General features: G+C 39.6%; 1 protein-coding gene across 1 annotated transcript in view; it reads right to left on the reverse strand.

Annotated features, from left to right (window-relative positions):
• The window catches only part of SOS1 (SOS Ras/Rac guanine nucleotide exchange factor 1), a 72,334-nt gene that overhangs the window by 9,484 nt on the left and 41,236 nt on the right, over positions 1-21,614 (reverse strand). The window contains exons 5-15 of the mRNA XM_075267533.1: positions 20,758-20,967; positions 19,004-19,147; positions 17,597-17,707; positions 16,376-16,474; positions 13,562-13,689; positions 10,293-10,948; positions 6,917-6,998; positions 6,355-6,477; positions 5,765-5,868; positions 5,438-5,660; positions 2,405-2,524 (exon numbers count right to left, since the gene is read on the reverse strand). Coding sequence (XP_075123634.1) covers positions 2,405-2,524; positions 5,438-5,660; positions 5,765-5,868; positions 6,355-6,477; positions 6,917-6,998; positions 10,293-10,948; positions 13,562-13,689; positions 16,376-16,474; positions 17,597-17,707; positions 19,004-19,147; positions 20,758-20,967 — 2,000 coding nt within the window. The remainder of the gene's footprint in view (positions 1-2,404; positions 2,525-5,437; positions 5,661-5,764; positions 5,869-6,354; positions 6,478-6,916; positions 6,999-10,292; positions 10,949-13,561; positions 13,690-16,375; positions 16,475-17,596; positions 17,708-19,003; positions 19,148-20,757; positions 20,968-21,614) is intronic.

Genomic DNA, 21,614 nt, shown 5'->3' on the forward strand with positions numbered 1-21,614 from the left:
ACTCTGGAAACTTCATGGCACGAGACTCAAAAGAACATTTAAGGAGGCAAAACAGTCTTAATATTAAGAAACAATTAGAATCTAAATTTATACAAATACTACAACAATAACAGACGAGGATGTGAGGGCGCAGGAAACGCCTCCAATTAAAAGGTGCCAGATTTACTGAATTTCCAGGTATTAACTACATGTAAACAGTTTCCCCAAGTAGGTCATTTCGAAGTTCCTCTTAACCTCAGAGCGCGGGCGATGAAAACAGGAGCATTATATGCCAGCTAAATATTGGCAACACTCCATGAAGGTACATTACACAACAATGGTTGGGCCACTTTGGCTAAGAGGAAGCACACAGCTTTACACACAATGGAAAGTAAAGTAGGGAGCTGGTACCTTCAAAATAACTTCATTTTCCAAAACAGTAAAAGTCTGTAAACATTCGGCCATGGCGTCATATTGGAAAACATATTTATTATTATGGTCACCTACCATTAGGTTTATTGTTCACTAGAAGGTCTAATAATAAAGTGCAAACACATTTACCTTATAGAACCTCTCGGTGCCAATTCTTTGGCTAAAAACATGTTTAATGAAAGGACAGTAGAAATGAATGTTTTTTAAAGGCCTATTCACACTGCATTTGCTGAATACGTCAGAGCTATAAATCATGCAACATATAACTTATAACCGATGCTTCTGATGTATGTCAATGTAAAGTCATGGCAGTGACATAAGTCACCGATAGGTCCTATGATTAATTGTCATATCATATCATTATATAATATATTAAATTAGCATAGAGTGGTTGCCGTGCTCAGAACCCCTATGTATGAGCCCTGAGGGGGTCACTATGAATAAATGCATTTAGCTCTGGTGGACCTGGTCTGTCCATGTATAAGTTGGATGGTATTTTATTTGATTGGTCAACATGTAATACTACATTTCTCCTGTAGTGGCCACCACAGGATGCATAGCTGGCTGCAGCATCTTATGGTGAATAGTCAGCCAGAGATTGCCGAAACTAAATGTATGCCAGCTGGCCCAGGGTCTGCCTTCCATTATAAACAACGGAGGCTTCATGAGACAACTCTGTCAACTTGGTTGGCTTCATAAATACAATACAAATTATCTGTTACAAATAAAGATTCCAGTAGTAATTGGGTACAATGACACATGTAGTGACAAAAAGGCCAAGATCTGAAACTGTTCTTGCTAAAACAAACACCCCTCAAAGAGCTTGCAGTAGGACTGGGTGGTTTTGTCTAAAACTAAAATCCAAACTTCTTTTAAGTTTAAGTGTGATTCTTTACTTGTCTCCAGTCACATGTTTTTCCTTAAAGAAACCAAAAAAGTTCAGTGATATTTGTTGCAGGCTTCCCTGTCCTGGTACCCAACTAGAGAGAGGATACGGTTTGCTGGAGGAGATCAGACTCCGGGACAGGACTAAGCAATTTCACCATTCTGATGAAAATCAGAATCACTATTTTTCGGAAACGGTGATTTAATCAAATTGGATTAACTGCAGAACCACAACTTATAGAGAATGTGTAAGGGTTTGACTCGTACCAATCTTATGTATATGGTACGGCCAGTTTTAGATACCGTATATACTCGAGTATAAGCCGAACCGAATATAAGCTGAGGCCCCTAATTTTACCACAAAAAACTGGGAAAACTTATTGATTCGAGTATAAGCCGAGGGGGGGAAATGCAGCAGCTACTGGAAAATTTCAAAGATTAAAATGGTCGGAGTTTTTGGGTGCAGTAATTGCTGGTGCTGGGGAAGGGAAGGGGGTGTTTTGGTTGTCTGTCTGCCCCTTCCCTGAGCTTGAGGACTGTTTTTTTTTTTTCCCCACTTGGAATTCAGCCTGGCTGACTATAGGGTATATGCAGTGCTCCTATTAACCCCTTCCCGATGGAACAGGAGCACTACAGATCCCCTATATTCAGTAGACCAGGCACTTTCAGACACAGGGATACCTAATGTGTTTGTGTTTCTCAGTAATTTTCTACTTTTTTATGTATTCTAGGGAAAGGAGGGATTTAGAACTTTTTATTTTTTTTATTATATTTTTCTAAAGCTTCTTTTTTTTCACTATTTTATGGGAGATTCTATACATTTACTATTGCTGAAACACTAGGCTTATACTTGAGAATATACGTATATAATCTGTGTGCTGCCCTCATGAAACTGCGACAAAAATGAACATGCCTTTTTTTTCTATTTCCATGATGTGGTTTTCTAGCTCACACATGAAAAAAAAAAATTATATTAGAACAGCATGGTTTCCTATTGAATGTTATGGGATAGGTGTCCAGGGTGGAAAACACGCTGAAACCTTCAGCACAAAAATACTGTGTGAACATACCCTGGAGTAAGATCAGAGGAAAGTCAGAGAATACTTACTTCTCAAACCATAAGGTAAGATTGGTTGTGTGCCTTATCATTTTTAAGAGGTTGGGGGAGTTAATTTCTTTATCTTCTTTAGTCCACACACTTCCGACAAGCTCAGAAGACTGAACAGCCCTACAATGAGATAAACACATTTTAATACCCATTGTTAAAGCCCAGTAGGTGAAGTCTCTAGAAAGCAAAACATTTTTAGATTTCCTACAAATAAAATACAGGCGTCTTACCGTACCGTTCATTTATGGCAAATGATCTATATCTGAAGACACGTGGTCTGTTTTTGTTGCTGCAAGTTTTTTTTTTTTTTTTTTTTTTTTACCAAAGCCAAGAGTGCATTCAAAGTAAATATAAATGAAAGACTTAGAAGGTTTTCACACATAGAAATTTTATGCTGAATTTGTCAAGCAGAAGATTTCTATGTGCCAAACACCAACGCAGGTTCTGATGCTGAATTTATAGCAGATTTTGATGTTGGATTTCATGCAGAATTTGTAGAAGAGTGCCACTTTATTTTGTCTTTATTGGACAGGGCCAATTTCCAAACTCTGCGAGCAGATTTTGACAATCCGTAATCCACCTAAACATCGAGCAGAATTCCACTCAGGCTTTGGCTCAAAAGACTCTAGCGAAATCTGCATTAAAAAAAAGCAACAAAAACTGAACATGTATCTTCATCCTAAAAGTTTTAATCTTTTGCATAAACAAGGTTTTAATGAACAGGTCTTGTGCTGTACGTTTCTAGCAAAGTGCTTGTTACAAGCGTCTCTTCAAGTATTTGTCCACCAGGACACTACAGGAAACCTCCGCCCTCTTTGGCTTTATTACCGGCTTCTGATTAAAGAGAACTGTAGACTAAATAAAGATCTCCGCTGACTCCTTTCACTTATACAAAAGCTACTCTAAAGAAAGCTATGGAACTGAGCTACATGGAGTAAAAGCAAGAGTTAAGGAAGCCCTGCATGGGATATGTTCACATAATCCAGTAAATCATACAATTTCTCCCAAGTGGATTAGGACACGAATAGGTCTTTGGGAATGAAGAGCAAATATACCAATGCTTGCCATCTCCAATATAGCATACTGAAGTGTCCACTGGGCAGTACTTCCCCTGTACAGGGTCCTGTGTTAACAGTGACAGCTCTTCCCAAACCCTTCCCATCAACTCAACACTGGAATCTTCTGTAGAGGACACTGAATAAGGCAGAAGGTCGCCAAACAGATGGGTGGGAACGCTGTCATTAGCACAGGACTCTTTGTAGATGCAGGAAAGCCCAGCAGACACTTCAGGAAGAATCTGCATACGATGTACAATTTTAGGCCATATTCACATGGTAGTATTCTGCTCAGTAAATTGCATCAAGATTTGTAAGCTAAAACTACGACTGGGCCCCAAGAGTTGCAAATCTTTCCATTATACTTTCTGCAGATTCCACCTCCAGTTCTGGAGCAGAGGTGCGAATGCAAGCAAAATAGTGACTATGTGAAAACATACAGAAAGTGAAATCTGTCACACAAACTCTCTCAGAGCTACGTTAGGTTAAGGCCTCACGCAGCGAGCCACAGCCAAAAAGCGTTGCGCCAAACCACGGCAGAAACACATTACGGTTTTTCCCACATCACCTTTCACAGAACGCACGCAGGGTTTTCTGTCGACTTTTTGGCTCAATTATACCTAAATGGAAAACTCCAATGTTTCTGTATAGGTATAATTGACATGCTTCAATTTACAAAAACGCGATGGTTGTTGAAGCTGCAGCATGCCCGCTCCAGATATTTTTCTGCAATGTTTGGATGTTACTAGCCAGAATCCAATTCGCTTTCGCTAGGTTCACACCTGCGTTCATGTCTCCGTTCTATGGTTTCCGTCTTCTGCATGGCAGAAGACGGAAACCATAGACCGGGTCCGGCCGTGAGCGTTTTAGGCTCTCCGCCGCGAAACCAGATTTTTTTATCCGGACACAGAGTACTGCATGTCCGACTGTGTCTGGATTATAAAACCCGGTTTCGCGGCGGAGAGCGCAAAACGCTCACTGCCGCTCACGGCCGGACAGCTTTCTCACCCATTCAAATGAATGGGTGAGAAAGTCTCCTGAAGGCTTCCGTCTCCTGCATCTGTTTTATGCAGGAAACGGAAACCTGCAATAAGGACAGATGAACGCTGATGTGAACGAGCCCTTTGCAGGTACTGTAATAATGCAGCGTTTACACTATGTGGGGCCCCGGCCTGAAGGGCGTTTTACAAGGGCTGATGAACATCGGTAAGAACATTCATTCCCTACCAATGCCCAGCGTATACATGACCAGTGATTTGCGCATAATGAAAGTGAAATCCTGTGCTATTTCTGCTGTATATCATTAATGGCCATGTGGCAACAGCAAAACTGCTCAGCCAGTAACTAAATGCAGCTGAAATTAATCCACAGTGTATATAAGGAGAAGTGAAAGTGAGGCCAAGGCAGAGCACATACAGCAGGAATAATCCCTTAAAGACATCAAACCCCCCCCCCCCCCAGCATATACTTTCATCGTTTGCTGGAAGCACAACACTTATTACACAAGGTGATATCCTGACGAAAGCAACCTGATGAGGAAAGGCCAGGTTCACATCTGCGCCCGGTGTCCAGTTTGCACAATCTGGCGGGTTTCCGTCTTCTGCCCCAAGAAACTGGACAGGAGACAGATACCTGGCGGTCAGTTTTCAAATCCATTCACATGCAGGGCTTTGTATCCGGTAAAAAAAAAAAAAAAAATCCCTCAGTTTCGCCGCGGACAGGGAGAAGACGCACACGGGCGGTCACTTTGCAAACCCATTCAAGTGAATGGGTTTGAAAACTGACTGCTGGCTTTCCAGTTTCTCGGGACAGAGGATGGAAACCCACTGGATTGGCTAAAGCGGAGCCCGGATGCAGATGTGAACCCGCCCTAAACAGGTCTTGCACAAGTATTCGTTCCCGAAAACTGACTACCAAATTGCCCTGTCTAATACAGGCTTTAGGCTCAGTGAATATACTTGGACCATGGAAAGCATACCTATATAAATCGGACTCCAGCAAGGTCAGTTGTCGAGCTATCTCTATGGGATGTAATGTAAGGAGGTCAAAGGTTTCTATCTGTCCCGGCCGGCTAATGTGCCATTCTATAGAAGGTGGTAAGCTTTCAAATGTTATATTGTGGCTAGGTCCATTGGCTTGCGCTTGCTTTTTACGTTGTATGATCTTTGTGATAGATTCAACCCATTTTTTCATGGCTTTTCCTGGAGAAAGAAATCAATAATAATTAATAAAACTATATTATAAAGCTCATTTATAATTTGTGATATCAGAATATATGAGCTCATAACAAATCTAAACGCCATACCTCTGACTGTCCCAATAAACTCTTCGAGTCGCACTAACAGATCGGCATCTCGTTCAAAGTCATAGAAATGATGCTCAACCCAATGCCGGCAAACATTCAGAACACTAGAAGTGAAGGAAAATCTCAATTAAAACTGACCGCAGACGTAAAGATTTGGCCGTGATACCATGAACATAACGGAACAAAAAATAAAGTCAGGGAGATGGAAAAAAACAAAATAAGCAGAAATGACCGTGAAGAAGTATATTTTCAATTTTTATAGTGTGTAGGGGTCAAAAAGTGGTTGGCCACTCATGACAGACAACCGAATACACACAAGAGCAGACTTTACCAAAGACGACATACCTGGACCATGTCCATATATTGGTGACTTAAGTCTATCGGTGGGAAGTACTCTTCTACTGTTTAGAGTCTTGGAGGGGGATCCCAAGCAGTGAATTCCCTTCTATGACACCCATAAAGCATACGGACAGGGGATGTCTTTATGAGACAATGTTTTTACAGTCATGCCAAGGAACTCTCTTTTAAGTTCTTATCAAGTGCAACTTTACATTGGACAGTAATGGAGGAAATGAATCCCTAAAACTTACCGTAACTGCACAGGTTGTACATATTCTTTTCTAAACCTTTTCAGCTCTGCACTAAGTGGTTGGTCTCCATTTTCCATGGCAATTCTGTCTGCTTCACTTGGTTCGGGCTCCGGAATCTCAAACCTGGTTGCCGTGAACGTAAAAATAGTGTAAAATTACAATTATGGCTTCTAGAATATTTACTACAATTAATAAAATGTCAGGAGATTGGGTACATTATTATAATTTTTTTATGTAGATTGTGAGCCCCATATAGAGCTCACAAAGTACATCTTCCCCTATCAGTATGTCTTTGGGGCATGGGAGGAAATTCATGCAAACACTGGGAGAACATACAAACTCCTTGCAGATGTTGTCCTTGGCAGGATTCCAACCCAGGACTCCAGCGTTGCAAGGCTGCAGTGCTAAACACTGAGCCAACGTGTTGCCTCGAGATTGGGTACATTATTATGAATCCATCTGTCTATAGAATAACCTTCACGCAAAATACCCACAAAAATATATATTGAAAAAATGCTGACATAGTACATGGAGTCACGCTCCACTGTTATCAGGGACTTACCTTTCTATAAGAAGGCTCAGAAGTTCCTGTGGTTTGCAGAAAGACCTATATGTTGTGAGAAATGTTCGCACAAAGTTGGGATCTGAAAACAGAATTTCAACAACATATGAGGAAGCGAAACTGACTTTGGTATAACCTTGAAGAATTCTCAGAATCTAAGGTGTATGTATACTTTTGGTCACTGTGGATCCCAGAGGTCTAGACTCATGTAATACTAAATGTATACATGGTGACAAAAATATTATAATCCCTATTTATTTCTTGAAAAAAAAAAAAAAAAAAACCCCACTCCATTAACCCAACAGACACCAGACATTGCCTTTAAGGGATCCATGATAATAGTCATGGTTGCACTAATGGCTAGAAGGCATGACACCAGTCTAAACAAGGCCTTAATCTGGGACTTTTTGGCTTGTAATGACTGTATTCCTGTGCTGATGATAGGGAGGATCTCCACTGACCAAACATTAGAAAGGGAGGACCCCCAATGAGGGATTGGTCATCAACGTATTCCCTTTCTATTCCTAAATCAAGTTTACATAGAAACCTCAACAACTAAATAGACATACATTACAAAAAAAACACCCCACTAAAAAAGGGCATACCCAAATATATATATATATATATATATATATATATATATATATATATATATATATATATATATATATATATATATATATGGTTTGTCTTCTGATACCCTTATATGTTCCACAACGGGTTGGACAATTTTTGCCCCTGTTCATGTTTTTTTTTTTAAACTATTTATTGTGCTAATAAAGTATTGGAGAGCAGGATGCGGAAAGAGGAAAGTGGCGCATCTCTGGTGCACTGAAGCCCTGTGTGCTGAGGATGAACCACAACTATTCCCATCTATGCCAGTTTTCTAGCGTAGGAATAGCAAATCTCCCTCTCCCCAGTATTTTCCATCATTATGTTAGGGAATCCCATACATTGCAGTTCCATAATATATTCTCTAATGTGGAACTTCATTGAAAAAACAAACAAAAAAAAGACTCCAAATAATGCTCACTCTTCATACCGCGTGTACTTGTACTGCAAAATGAGGCAATTTATAGATAGCAGAAAACAATACTGTGACCTACAATTAGCTCTAAACAATCTCCCTTGAATTCCTTAAGAAAGGAAACAGACTTCTTGCTGACGCACAAAAGTTATTTTTGAATACAAAAAAAAAAGAACCAGAAATAGATCTGTACAGACTTGGAGAACAATACTTGGTCGGAGAGAGAGTCAGAACCCTAACAGCGACTCCTTGGAACGCAATTAATTACGGAGGACAAGATAACAGACAAGTCATTTCCTTCTACTGGGGCCGCAGACGTTACTCATTAAGACCAGAGCAAACGCTTCTATTCCAAAAATATCAGAACCACGGCAGATCTTTGTCTTGGAGACAAGAACCCCCTTCTTCCGTTATCGTCACTTCTTGTCCAGTGGAAAAAAAAGTCAACTTTTATGGCAAAGCTGGAGAGTCAGATGTTTGTCCTGGGCTTCAGCCATCAAGTTATTTTAAAACCAATAGAAAAGTCCAGAAGGCAAAACAAATTCACGGACAAAGTGCGTTAGTATAAGAAGTGCGGCCCTGGACTACAGGCAACGTATAGGCTATAGGTACGACGTCTTGTATCACATTCTGTCAGGAACATTTAATCTAATCTATCTATCTATCTATACATATAATCACATCTTCATACGGTTATCCCCAATAAAGCTCACAAAGAATGTCTACATGTTACAAGCTCTACAAGAACAGTACAAAAGGCCTACATAGGATAGAATACAGTAATGAACCTCATTTGGAAGGTAGACAATGGGAGCGATATATCTCAAAGTGCACATTATATTTCTTATAGTGTATTGGAAAAATGAAAGCTGCGTTCTGATTGGCTGCTATCAGCAACAGAGAGTTTCCATTAGGCATAATGGGGCAGACTTATTGAACTGCCACTGTCGCCTAATCACAACACAACTTTCATTTTTCAAAAGCAATATAAGAAATAAAAGCTGCACTGTGATTGGTTGTTCTGGTCAACTAAGACAATTTCTCCTTGAGACAGTTTTCCTAAACCTGCCCCCAATGTCTCTTCTACCGAGGTTCTCTCTCTAGTAACACGACCACTACAGCCAGTACTACAGTACAATATATCCAAGTCACGCGCCGCCATCTTCAGCAAAGGGAACAAATGGCCATTTTGCCCCATATATTGTAAGGTGTCCAAGTGATGTGCCATCCATGGAGGTGACACTACTGTGAATACATAGGCGACACCTCTACTGAGCAGAGCCTGTAAAGGGTATTTCATCTGAAGGCGGTTTTCTTATACTATATATAAGATACTCAGACTATATTGGCAAGACTCCCATTCATCAGACATTAGGGGACTACCACAGACATGCTTAAAATACCTTTTTATACTAGCGCCGTGTGACCCTTCAAAGATTCTGTCCCCAATTCTGATTGAAAAATGCAGAGACAAAAGTCCCGTTCTGCATTTTCCCGGAGGACACTATGGGGTCCACAGGTAACCACTTTTTAAGCAGATTGGGTTTCCGTATTTTTGGGTCCCCAGGTGCACCCAAAGAACAGAAACCTCAACGCTAGTGTGAATCTAGCATGAGGCCATAAGGGTTGGGTCTGCTGCAGCAACCCGCTATAGACCCACTGTTACACATACAAGATGAAATCAGCCATTTTTGCCACAGCTTTCAGCTATAAATTGTGGGTGACTGGCCGGGTTTCGACCTTTATATTGCAACCATGGCTGAAAACCTGTAGCACAAGACATTTTGTTCAGTGGTTTTTTCAGCAGTGTGTGAATACAATTTATCTAAATCCCATCCACTACTCGTTTATTATATTAATCTTCGGCGACTCCACTGAAGCTAATCCACCGCTGATCCCATGTGTCATTGGCCTTAAAGGGGTTGAAGGCCCATCTTACCCCACTGGTCATAGTGTTCCAGCGAGCGCCATCATCCCCTTCATGGTTTTCAAGACACAGTGCCGTACATTTAGTAGTGGCTGTGCCAGGTACATTATATTCCACTATGAATTCTAGTAGTTCAGATTTCAGAAACAGATCCACAATGCTAATACTATATAGACAATATTTTGGCCTGTACTAACTGAACATTATTGGACATGTAATGCCACCATCACAGAGTCAAACATACATACTGCTATGGTACAGTACAGTAAACTATGGTAGATGTGCCAATTACCTTTATTACCAAGTGAATGCGGCACGGTTGGCTTTACGCCTTACGTTAGATAAAGTGACTTACAAATCAGTAAAATATCTCATCTGTCATTTTATAGCAGATTGGCTGAGAAGGTGGAGTGATACCGTACCTGCATACATGTGGTAAGTTAGTCTTTCGATGAGTTTCACTACAGTCCCAGCCTTGATGATGGGAATACCAGATTTGGGTTGTACATTTTCCTCAAATATAATATTCTCTTCCGAGTCCGGCTCTGCAAATCTATAGAGCTTGGGGCTGGGGAGCCGTAGCTGCTCCTCCTTCTCCTCCTGCATTATAGTCCCATCCAACATACGTTCTAACGTACTTCTATACTGCAGCGATATTAAGGCAGCCATCCAGTTATTCTTTTCTTCTGCTGATTTAGCAGCAAAAATAACACTGTTCTCGTCCTTTAAAATAATCTCAAAAGCGTGTCTATACTCATTAGTGTCATCCTTGTCATTGATCTGTACCTTCCGCATAAAGAACTTCTCCTTTAGCCGATACTCTGCGTTGCTTGCGCCCGGTAGCCTTGGTTGTCCGTGATTCGACTTACAACAGATCATCAAGCCATCGAAGAGGAATATGTGTCTCTCGTGCTTAGCCCCTACTCGTGTTAGGGCGCCCTCCATGATGAATTCATTACAGCACTGTCCAATGTCCTTTCCTTCCCATCCGTCGATGTTTTTCTGAATTTCGTTCATTTTCTTAATGGCTAACTGTTTTCCCTTCATTTGATGATTATAAAATCGACATGCAGACTCGCTGTGGAATGAAAGAGTAATGCATTACTAGGGAAATATCACATATATTTAGAAGAAAAAATACATACATATACACAATATATAATATATATATATAATATATAACATATATATAACATATATAATACATATATATAAAATATATAATATATATATATATATATAAAATATATAATATATATAATACATATATATATACATACATATACACAAATAAATGCACATATAACAGTGGTAAGCATCTGGTCACTGATAAAATATTACAATTACAGCGCTTATCCAGGACGCAGGCCACCGTTCTCATGAACGGTTGGGATCCCAACAGTGATCAAACAGTTGCCACCTATCCTGTGGATAGATAAGCTGCTATAAAACGACAATCCCTTTAAGAGTAAAGATTCTAGCTTTGCAGATATTTATAGCAAAAAGCGATATTCATTTCTGCACTGAATGTAGACAAATATTAATATACCTCAATATAAAAATATAGAATGCATAACTAATAAGTGATCAATATAAGTGACACAAATTAGAATATTCAACTAAAGCAGCAATACAATTATAAATTACAAAGCATTTGGAAAAAAAGAAAATTATTCACAAAAAAAAGCTGTAAAATTAGAGCCTTTCCCATATGCGAACCTGAAAGATATCCACTTCTTGAACATCCAAGGCTCCCTGGTAAGAATGTCTTGAGCCGCAGTGACAATTTATTGTAATAGTTTTGTGGACAATAAGAATGCCTGACTTTAATGTCACTTCCTTTAAAAACAATAGACAGGACTTGGTCTCTCCCACTTCTCTGCGTGCTCTACATAATGTTTATGCTAAACCCGCGCAGGAAAAAGTATAGCAAGGGTAAATAAACCACTTCAATTACTTTCAAGACTTTTTTTTAAGAACATCAAACCTCAATGTTTTTACAGTAAAGAAAATTGAAAGTGCAGAACACAGCGAATGTGCACTTTATTTGTACCACAACATAAACGACTACACAAATGTTACATAAAAAGGCAGTAAATGTAAGAGCCTATTCACACAACCAATTGTCTTAGCTGTGTGGTGTCTGTGAACTGTGATAATATAGTGCACGCATATCATGCCAAAAAGTGTGTTTAATGAGCAAAACTAGACAACTTTACATATTTGGTACTATTGTAATAATACTAACACACAGAATATTTATACCGCACTGTGAATGGTGCAAGATTTTAAATGCAAAAACAATAGCGGGAATTGCTGTGTTTTTTTCTACTTGTATCCAGAAAGAGTTAATAAAGGTTAATTAATATGTTATATGTAACCATAAATGCCGCCCTCTATAGCAAGCACCCTGAACAACATGCCCGACTTCCCAGAAGCCTTTGCTGCATGATGCGAGGTTATAACCAAATCAATTTCTCAGCTACGGACGGCACCGTTTCTGTCTCTTCGGACTTCATCAGCGCAGCGTAGAGAGAATTGATTTGATTTAAGTGAGAGGCTGTGAGACCAGAGTATAATAATCAGAGACCCGGGGGAGGATACAAACATAAAAAAAATTGTTACTAATCTTTCCCTGGCTCCGGTGCACTCCCGGCAGATGTTGGTCATCTTCAATGATGTACATAGCATCATGTGAGCAGGGGCTTGCGTCGTGACGCATAAGGACGCAAGTCTCAGTCCATGTAATGTCTAGGACGTCACTGAAGCCTTCCGGAGCCAGGAGAAGTAAATAACAATGTTCCGCATTCGGCTTCAGACATTTCTTTATAATGCAATGCTTTTAGACAGTTTGCAGTTATGCAGTTATGCCAGACATATATATATATATATATATATATATATATATATATATATATATACATACATACATACACACACACACACACACACACGGTGTCCCAAAAAAATGTATACACATTTTAGCAGCTGATAACTCAATTATTTATTCTTTCTTTACAGACTGTACCCATTAAGCCGAGTGATGGCATACAGACTTGACTTTGAAGAAAGGAAATTTATTCTATATGTGTAAAGAATATAAATATATGTAATGAAAGAATAAATAATTGAGTTATCAGCTGCTAAAATGTGTATACATTTCTTTTGGGACACCCTGTGTGTGTGTATATATATATATATATATATATATATATATATATATATATATATATATATAGTCTCAGGATTTGATGAAGCAAAAACAAAAAAGAAAAACAAAAAAAGCATTTTTATTGTGTAACACATAAAAAGACTATACATATTTAGCATTAATGTAACCATACTGACCCACAGAATACAGGCTAAACATTATTTATGTCGTGTGGATTACTTACAGTGTCACTCAAACTTTAATAGAATTTAATTAATGACTTATAGATACCCAAAAATGCTACTGTAAAAAAAACAAACAATTTAACAAAAATAATTTGTCCTGAAGAGGTTAAGGTATTAAAATGCCACATAGTGGCAATGCTTTGTTAACAAATGGTAATTAAAAAATTATCAGGATGGGAATATAAACAAAGAATTATTACAGTATATTATTTATTAGGGAAATTGCTTGAAAAAATAAAATAAATGACATTTTTGTGTGCAGATGAAATAGGTGACTCCTATTGAGGTTACATACCTGAGACGTCTTTTGGCCAGGCTCTTAGAACATATCCTTTCCATACTGCTCTGAAGGTTGAGTAAGGCAGTTATGGATTGCTTCAGACATTCTTTATCCTCCTCATCCTCACTTTTTTCTTCTAATTGCTACAAAGAAGAGATCAAACAGAAACATGTCTGCTATGCTTAAAGTGCGACAGTCCACAGATAACAATGACAAAACAGCCGTACAGACTGACAGAACAATGGTGCCCACTATCTGGTGTGTCCATGTTCATACACCAAATCCAACAACCTATACAGATACCAGGCTACGTATATATGTTATTTTGAAAGACATCAGTGCTGCCAACAGCAACCACACCTAAAAGTGATAGAGGAAAACACTGTTGCTATAGCACTATTTTTTTTTGTTTATCTGCATTATACTCAATAGGGAAATTTATTAATAGCTTATGGTTTTCTGTATTGCTACTCTTACTGCACCTGAATTACCACGAGGTTCTGGCCTGTTAATATTTCCGGTGCCATTCAGTGCACCAGAATAGAAATCGATGCCGTTCAGGAACTAGATAGATAGACATAAACATAGATTTCCAATGTAGTTAACATCAGTTTTCTGGGACAAGTTATCGGAAAATTGTTAGTTAGGCCAAGGCATCTCCCTTCTGATCCAGCTTGCTCTCTATCTTACTCCACCCAGTCTCATTAAAAGTGGCAAGTGAGGCACAGAAAGAGGCAAGTTGTGTATCTTTGCTGTAAAACAGACTGGTGTACCAAAGAGGTACTCCAACAATTCCCACCTCAAATGTCTTTACACATATATTATTGGTCCTATTTAGGGTATAGCCACAAGCTCTGACTGATACACACAGCCAAAAGCCCATCAACCCATTTGCCTTGCAATTGTAAAGGAAACACCTCAGATCAGTGGAGTAACTAGGAATGGCGGGGCCCCGTGGCGAACCAAAGACCTTGACCGACCACCCCCCTCTCCAATTCCTGCACGCTCTATTATGCCCCATAGTGGCCCCTGCAAACAGTATTATGCCCATAGTGGCCCCTACACACACTATTATGCCCCATAATGAACACCCATGAACAATTATTATACTCTGGGGTCTTTTCAGACCCCAGAGTGTAATGATCGGAGACTGAGGGGGGATACAAACATAAAAAAACACTATCCTCAGCTCCGCTGCAGTCCTCAATGGAGTCTTCCATCTACAATGACATCAGGACATCACATGACCTGGGACGCAGGTCCCAGTCAAGCGACGATAAGTACGTCACACAACTAGGCCTGAAGCCTGTATGGAGCGCAGAGAGGTAAGTAACACTGTTTTTTATGTTCCCTTACCTCTCCCGGGCCTCCGATCATTATACTCGGGGGTCAGAAAAGACACCCCCCCACCCCCGAATATAATAATAGTGTTTGTGGGGCCCGTGGTGTCAGGGGCCAGGATCGGTAAGAAAATAGGGCCCGTTACCAGCCGGTAACGACCTGTTAAGAAAAAATAAACACAGCGGTAGCGGCTGTCGCCAGGCCCCTAATGTACCGGGCCCTGTGGCAGCCGCTACCCCGATAGTTATGCCAATGCATCATATTTAGGATTCCCAAAATATATGCCTTAAAATAATGAGTTGTCTGGTTGATATTACTATATTGGATATTACATGCACCGCAGTAGCTCGTTCAGCCAATAAATAGCATTACAGTAACCAGCACTACAAACCATATTCTATTACTATTGGGGAAATAGACAGTACATCACAGTGACTACATTCATATTTCATCTGTATTTGTAAGTCTAAGACAGTGAAACTATGATCCACCAGATCGCTGTTCACATACAGGAAAATAGATCTCTCACCCTGAGCTTCTTAATGGTTGACACACAAGAGCAGGAAATCCCAGTGAGGTCACCACCGCAATTTCCAGTATAAGTGAGTACAAACATAACACAAAGAGGGGCCCCTAATAAGAATATGTTATTTCATAAGAATAGGTGACATATTTCTGTGGGGACTGCCTTCTATGACCTACATAAGTCTGCACATGACACATTAACAGTAGTTGTTTAGTCAGGACAGTTGGCTGTGCAACCGACATGTCTTTTTTTTTTTCTTTTTAAATACTTGAATTCCCCATTAAACAACAATTCAGGAGCATAAAAAACAAAAAACAAAACAAAAAAAACAAACTGTGCTGCTCCTCTGTTATTCCTCCTGAGTTTTTATGAATATATTGATAGCTGGGTATTTCCATTTCCTTTAACTAAGGGGAGCGTTCTTACACTGGCAGTTCCAACTGGACAATGTACAAGCACGCCCCCAACTGGTAACACTCACGTTAATATCTATAATATACTAGAAGGAATAACAGAGGAACAGAAAGCTAAGAAATGTCAGAAAACATGATAGTCCGCTTAAAAGAGGACAAACATCTTTTACATTGCAATAGGTTGTTCATCTATCCATAAGAGATATATATATATATATATATATATATATATATATATATATATTATGAATAAATATATATAATATATATATATATATATTAGTTAGGAATTCCAAACTGGCTCCATTACAAGCCTGAGCAGAATTCACATTACAGGCTGCTCTATGACAGCTTGTGCCTGCTGCTCCATATGTAGAACCAGCGCTTATAGTTATTTTAACACATTTGGAAGGAAACATATATGAATATGCATTACCTTCACTATTTATACCATTCCCTGATATTTAGCTATAACATCACCAAAAGTCAAACCACATTTCAAGCAAAACCAAAAATACGACAGAATTGAACACATGAACGCTATTGTACCTTAATAAATTCAAAGTAGTGCAGGCAGTAGTAAACAGGAGCTAGAAGTAGCCGAGGCAAAACGTATTGCACAGCTTCTTTAAAACCTTCACCTATAGACTGGAAGCAAAATACATACCATAAATAAATATACTGGTGACTATAAAACTCATTACATGTCATTTAATGGTCACGTAAGTACATACAAAGCACATATAGCATACAGGCAGACAATTTACCATTAAACTATATTACATGTATCTTAAAATGGTATTCTGGAGGGACAGGGAGTAACATGCTGGTTGTAAATGCCTTCTCCTATACCGTTCCTGCGCGGTTCCTTACTGCTGGCATCTCCCACACCAGATGTGTCTTTGGTCCTGTTTGTTGACATCTCTCCTGACGCTCCCTATGCTGTGGAGTGGGTCCTGCTGCTCATATACCCAATGATATGGATTGATCTTGCTTAAGAGGTGATTGTGTTCCAGAGACCATCCATATACTGAGCATTTTATACTTCTATTGTATCAGTGGGAATATACTATGGCACTGCTCAGGGCTTTAGATTGCCTGAGTGCTCTACTTTGGTCAACAGACCCACTGAAATGAATTAAGTGGGGCCACACATTTCTGACCACTACAACCATTGAAACTGGAGTGAAAAACTGGAGCCCAACCATTGGAATCGCGCAACCAGTTACCCCCTATCCTTTGGATAGCAGATAACTTTTTGTTGCTGGAATACCCCATTTATAGTGTAGATTAACATTTAAAGTGGGTTTCCCATAAATGACATTTATCCCCTATCCACAGAATAAACTGCTAATTGTGGACCCCACAGATCACAAGAACAAGGGTCCCAGGCCCCCTTCCCCTCTCAATGTTCTCAGCATGATGCTCATGATCACATGGCCAGTGACAGGTCGCAGCAACCACATGAGCAGCCAGTGACATCATCACATTTCATTTCCATAGAAGAATTTTAAGTCCTCAGATGACCGTCTTCACGAGGGAACCGGAGAAATTACAGATAAATTGAGTCCTTCCTAGAACACGTGAAGTCAGGTCAAAGTTCTGAAAGTGTTAGGAGTTTAGTCATTTTTGCGTAACTTCTTAATTCCTAACAGAGGTAACACATTGTGTTTGTGCAATCCTGTAAATGTTTTCCTGTGTCTTTAGAAGAGGAGGAACATGACAGTAAAAGAGCTCATGAATAGCGAACCTCTGCTCAGACGGACATACCTGTAAATAAAGAGCAGCACCGGGCTTTGAAAGCTGGCCAAGAAAGTGATCATGAAAACCTGGTCGTAGAATATCCTGAGCGTAGGATTCGTATGGATCAAAGGCTAATTCCTATAAGAGAAGAAGTGCACCATAAATTATTGGACTGTCAGAGGTGAACAGCTTATCCTGCGGGGTACAAATAGTGATCATCGATATCAGACTGGTGAGGGTCAGATACCTGGACCCCTACCGATCAGCTTTCAGAACAGACCACAGCATGCAGATAAATGTTGCAACCTCTTCATTGCTCACCAAACATAGCAACATACATTGTATAGTGCCTGTGCTTTGTACAATGGCCACTCACTTGAATGGGACTGAGCCGAATATAGGTCATGTGATTACTAAATGTGACGTTATCGATATATGAATCTGCATTCCCCTAAGCAAGCTGATGCATCCATCATCTAATCCCAAGTGGTAGATCCCAATGATCAGATATCGATTTATCATAAGGACAGTTCAATGGTTTATAAATCCTGGGAAACCCCTTTAAAGGGATATCCTGAACTTTGACATTTATAGCATGTGGTCAGAATGTGCCATAAAGGTCTAATAATTTCAGGTTCTACTTCTGGGATCTGTATGTATGTGGATTGATCCCAGAGCCAGCTGCAGGCCACTATCAGACAGGCTGACCATGCATAAGCAGCTGTGTGTGGACATCTTGGTCTGGAGATAGGTGTAGTTCAGTAATCACTTTTGGAATCCATTAATAGATTTTCATTCTAGTAGCAGCCACTGACCAATATACACGACCTATGGTCTGAACTGCCTCTCTGGTACCTAAGGACATATATCCATGTGTACTGCATTCTGCAGCCACCAATACATTCTGAACGGCATTATAACATCCCTGTTCTCTAGATCAGTGGGGTCTCAGCAACCAGACCCCACCAATCAGCAATTTACCCTCTATCCTATGGATAGGAGTTACGTGGTTTATTTTGATAGAATACCTTTAAGCTTGTGGTTCTGTACATTCTGATAATATACATTAGATATAGAATAACAGCAATTCAAGATAATAAAAAAGGAAAGCAGGAAGAATCTGCTGCCCCCTAATGGCATAAAAAGGAAATATAGCATGTTCTTTTGCTAAATGTATACTTGAAAAATCTACGTGACAATCAAACTTGACGCCATGTATTGTCTCCAAGGGTTTTTAGCGATACCATTTGTCGCACAGCGCTCACAGCAGCAGGTATATAATGTGTGGCTGAACAAAGGATTTTGTAGGGGAAAAGTTGGCAAAAAAGAAGAAAAAAAAAACAAAACTGCTGCAACCCACATCTCTCAGACATCTTGTGGAGATGTTATAAATGTATGACATAGAATATCCCTTTAAATAATGTAAAACCTCACCTCCGCTAAATCCTCGAAGCAGCTTCCGACTAATGGGTGAGGACTGCTCTCATCGGTCATTTCCACCGTGTCTTCAATAAGGCCCAAAAGCTTCACACTAAGTTCATGGATATCAATGATTCGACTAAATATATTTTCTACATCCTGAAAGGAAACATAAACTTAAGATTTGCTGAAGACAAGATCACGTTATCATTATAATATGCCGATTTTCAGATCAAGCACAGCAAAAACTTTTTTGATGTATACCATAAAAATGCATCTCCTCTGTCCACTGACTGCCTGCGGTATTCAGGTTCAACCCCATCAATTACAATGGGATGGCTGTTTCTAAATTAAAGTAGCCATATTTTATAGTGCCGTATAACCTCTTTGCTGACATCAAAGTTATAAAAACAAGTCAAAACAGCGGCACTGCTACCATAACAGCCATACAACAGCTATAAAGCCAGTGGGAAAAGGGGCATATTGCTAACCTTCTTCATATCACACAATCATAGTATTTCCTAAAGTCTCCACTAGGGGGTGCTAACTACACACAGATTTTTACAGTATAATATTTGCATAACAACATAAAAACATCTGCATTTAGCTCCACCTAGTGGTGGTTGCAGGAAGCTAGAATATTATCTTTAAATATACACTTAATGGTAACTTTATTGCCCCTTAGAGCTGCAGCAATTGATCGTGGTATACACAGTTATCATCCACAGATATGAGGGGACCCAAAGTATGACATTCCACCAAACCCCATTACTTCACCTCCACTATCAGCTTGGTGCCACTGAACTCTTGATTTATCAAACCTGACAATGTTTTACAAAAGTCCAATTTTTGCACTCTTTGCCCCCTTAGGTCTTGCCTTTTCCAGTCTCTTTTTGACAGTAATGAACAAGTGTGCTGTTATATCCTATACATGTTACGGACCGATGAGCTATATGCTCTGATACATTTGTTTGAGTAGTGTAAAGATGGTAAGTTTTTTTTACATACTAGCCCTACCTACTCTAGCATGTATGACTATGCCTTATTCAAAATGATTCAGATCAACAAATTTCCAAATGTAATGAGGAACGACATTAAAACTGATCCACAGAAAACTTGTGTATTTGATCTTATGCTGTTTTCTGAAGGTCACGTGTCTAATAGGTAGAAGTTCCTATCAGGAAATGGCAGGGGTCTCTAATAAAGAGATGTATTATAGTTTCCTGATGTAAAAAAGCCACAAACCTCAGGTTTAGAGATGAGTGAACACTATTCAAAACCGCCGTTTCGAATAGCACGCTCCCATAGAAATGAATGGAAGCGGCCATTCATTTCTATGGGAGCGTGCTATTCGAAACGGCTGTTCCGAATAGTGTTCGCTCATCTCTACTCAGGTTCCAATTCCAGTTCCTACAAAGGCACATGGTCCAGCGGACGGTGCACATGATGAGTTGTGCATCCCCTTATAAATCTGGCTCACCCTCCTCCAGGGCAGGAGAAAAGAATAATGGCGTCGAAAAAACACTTCATAAACCTCCTCCAAAGAGAGAATTTTCAAGAACCCAGAAGCCATTATACCATGAACCAATCCCTTTTTATCCAATACTCCTGATATTCTATAGATTGGCTACTCAGCTAGTTCTACAATAAATCTCACTTTCAGCACAAACTAAAACCACATCAACCATGATAGGACATGTGGGCAGATCTGCTACAGTAAGGAAAACAGAAAAATACACAAAAAAAGGCAAACGTGGTTAAAAACTTACATGAGCTGAAAACAGTTTTGTGCTGGAGGCAAAAGGTTCTCTGAATACTTTGATAATGAGGTTTAATTCCCTTATATATTGCCTAACTTCTGCCATAAAGGACTTAACAAGGTCATAGTATGTTTGTTCCCCCAAAGTGGATGGCTCTTCGTCAGCTAAGGATAATACACTAATGTCTTCTTCATCCTGATGGAACATGTCCATCAATACCTGGGGAAAAAGAACAACAGACACATGTCACGGAAGGTTAATGGATAAAAGAGGCTTTATTACCTAGTCCCTCCACCCAAAAGGAACATAAACGTGAAACGGTATGCATCTACCCCTAGGACACCAAGGTATTTAATATTGATGCGGTTTGGAAAGGCTTTTGGGGTCTTCCAGAGTGACAAATAATGAGTAATTCCACGTTGTAGATACTAGCTGCTTTTTTGGTAATGAACAGGATAGACAAAAACGATACAATAACACATATTTTACATTTTTGTATGAAGCTTGGTAGACTAATGGTGATCTATGTATCTTTGGATATTATTGTAAAGGGTTAAAATTACTTCTTGGAGATTCTCTCACTTCAATCTAGCTTTGTGTTACCTTTCTAGAATGTCTTGGCACTGTCTGATACAAAAGATGTAATGTCAAAATCCAAACCAGTGACCAGCAGACATGCATACATGTAGCTTTCTATAAGGTGCTATACATTAAGAAGGTGGGCTGGCTGGAACGCAATAAATGTTAAGAATAAGTTAGGCCAGCCAAGCCAATGACTACAGAGGTCTGCTTGGTTCCCATTATCTGTGATCTGCTTGTATACCTTGGGGTGTCCAGCTAGCTGACATTGGGGTCACCCCAGCTTG

This window comes from Leptodactylus fuscus, chromosome 3 (genome assembly GCF_031893055.1).
Source record: "Leptodactylus fuscus isolate aLepFus1 chromosome 3, aLepFus1.hap2, whole genome shotgun sequence".
Classification (NCBI taxonomy): Eukaryota; Metazoa; Chordata; class Amphibia; order Anura; family Leptodactylidae; genus Leptodactylus; species Leptodactylus fuscus.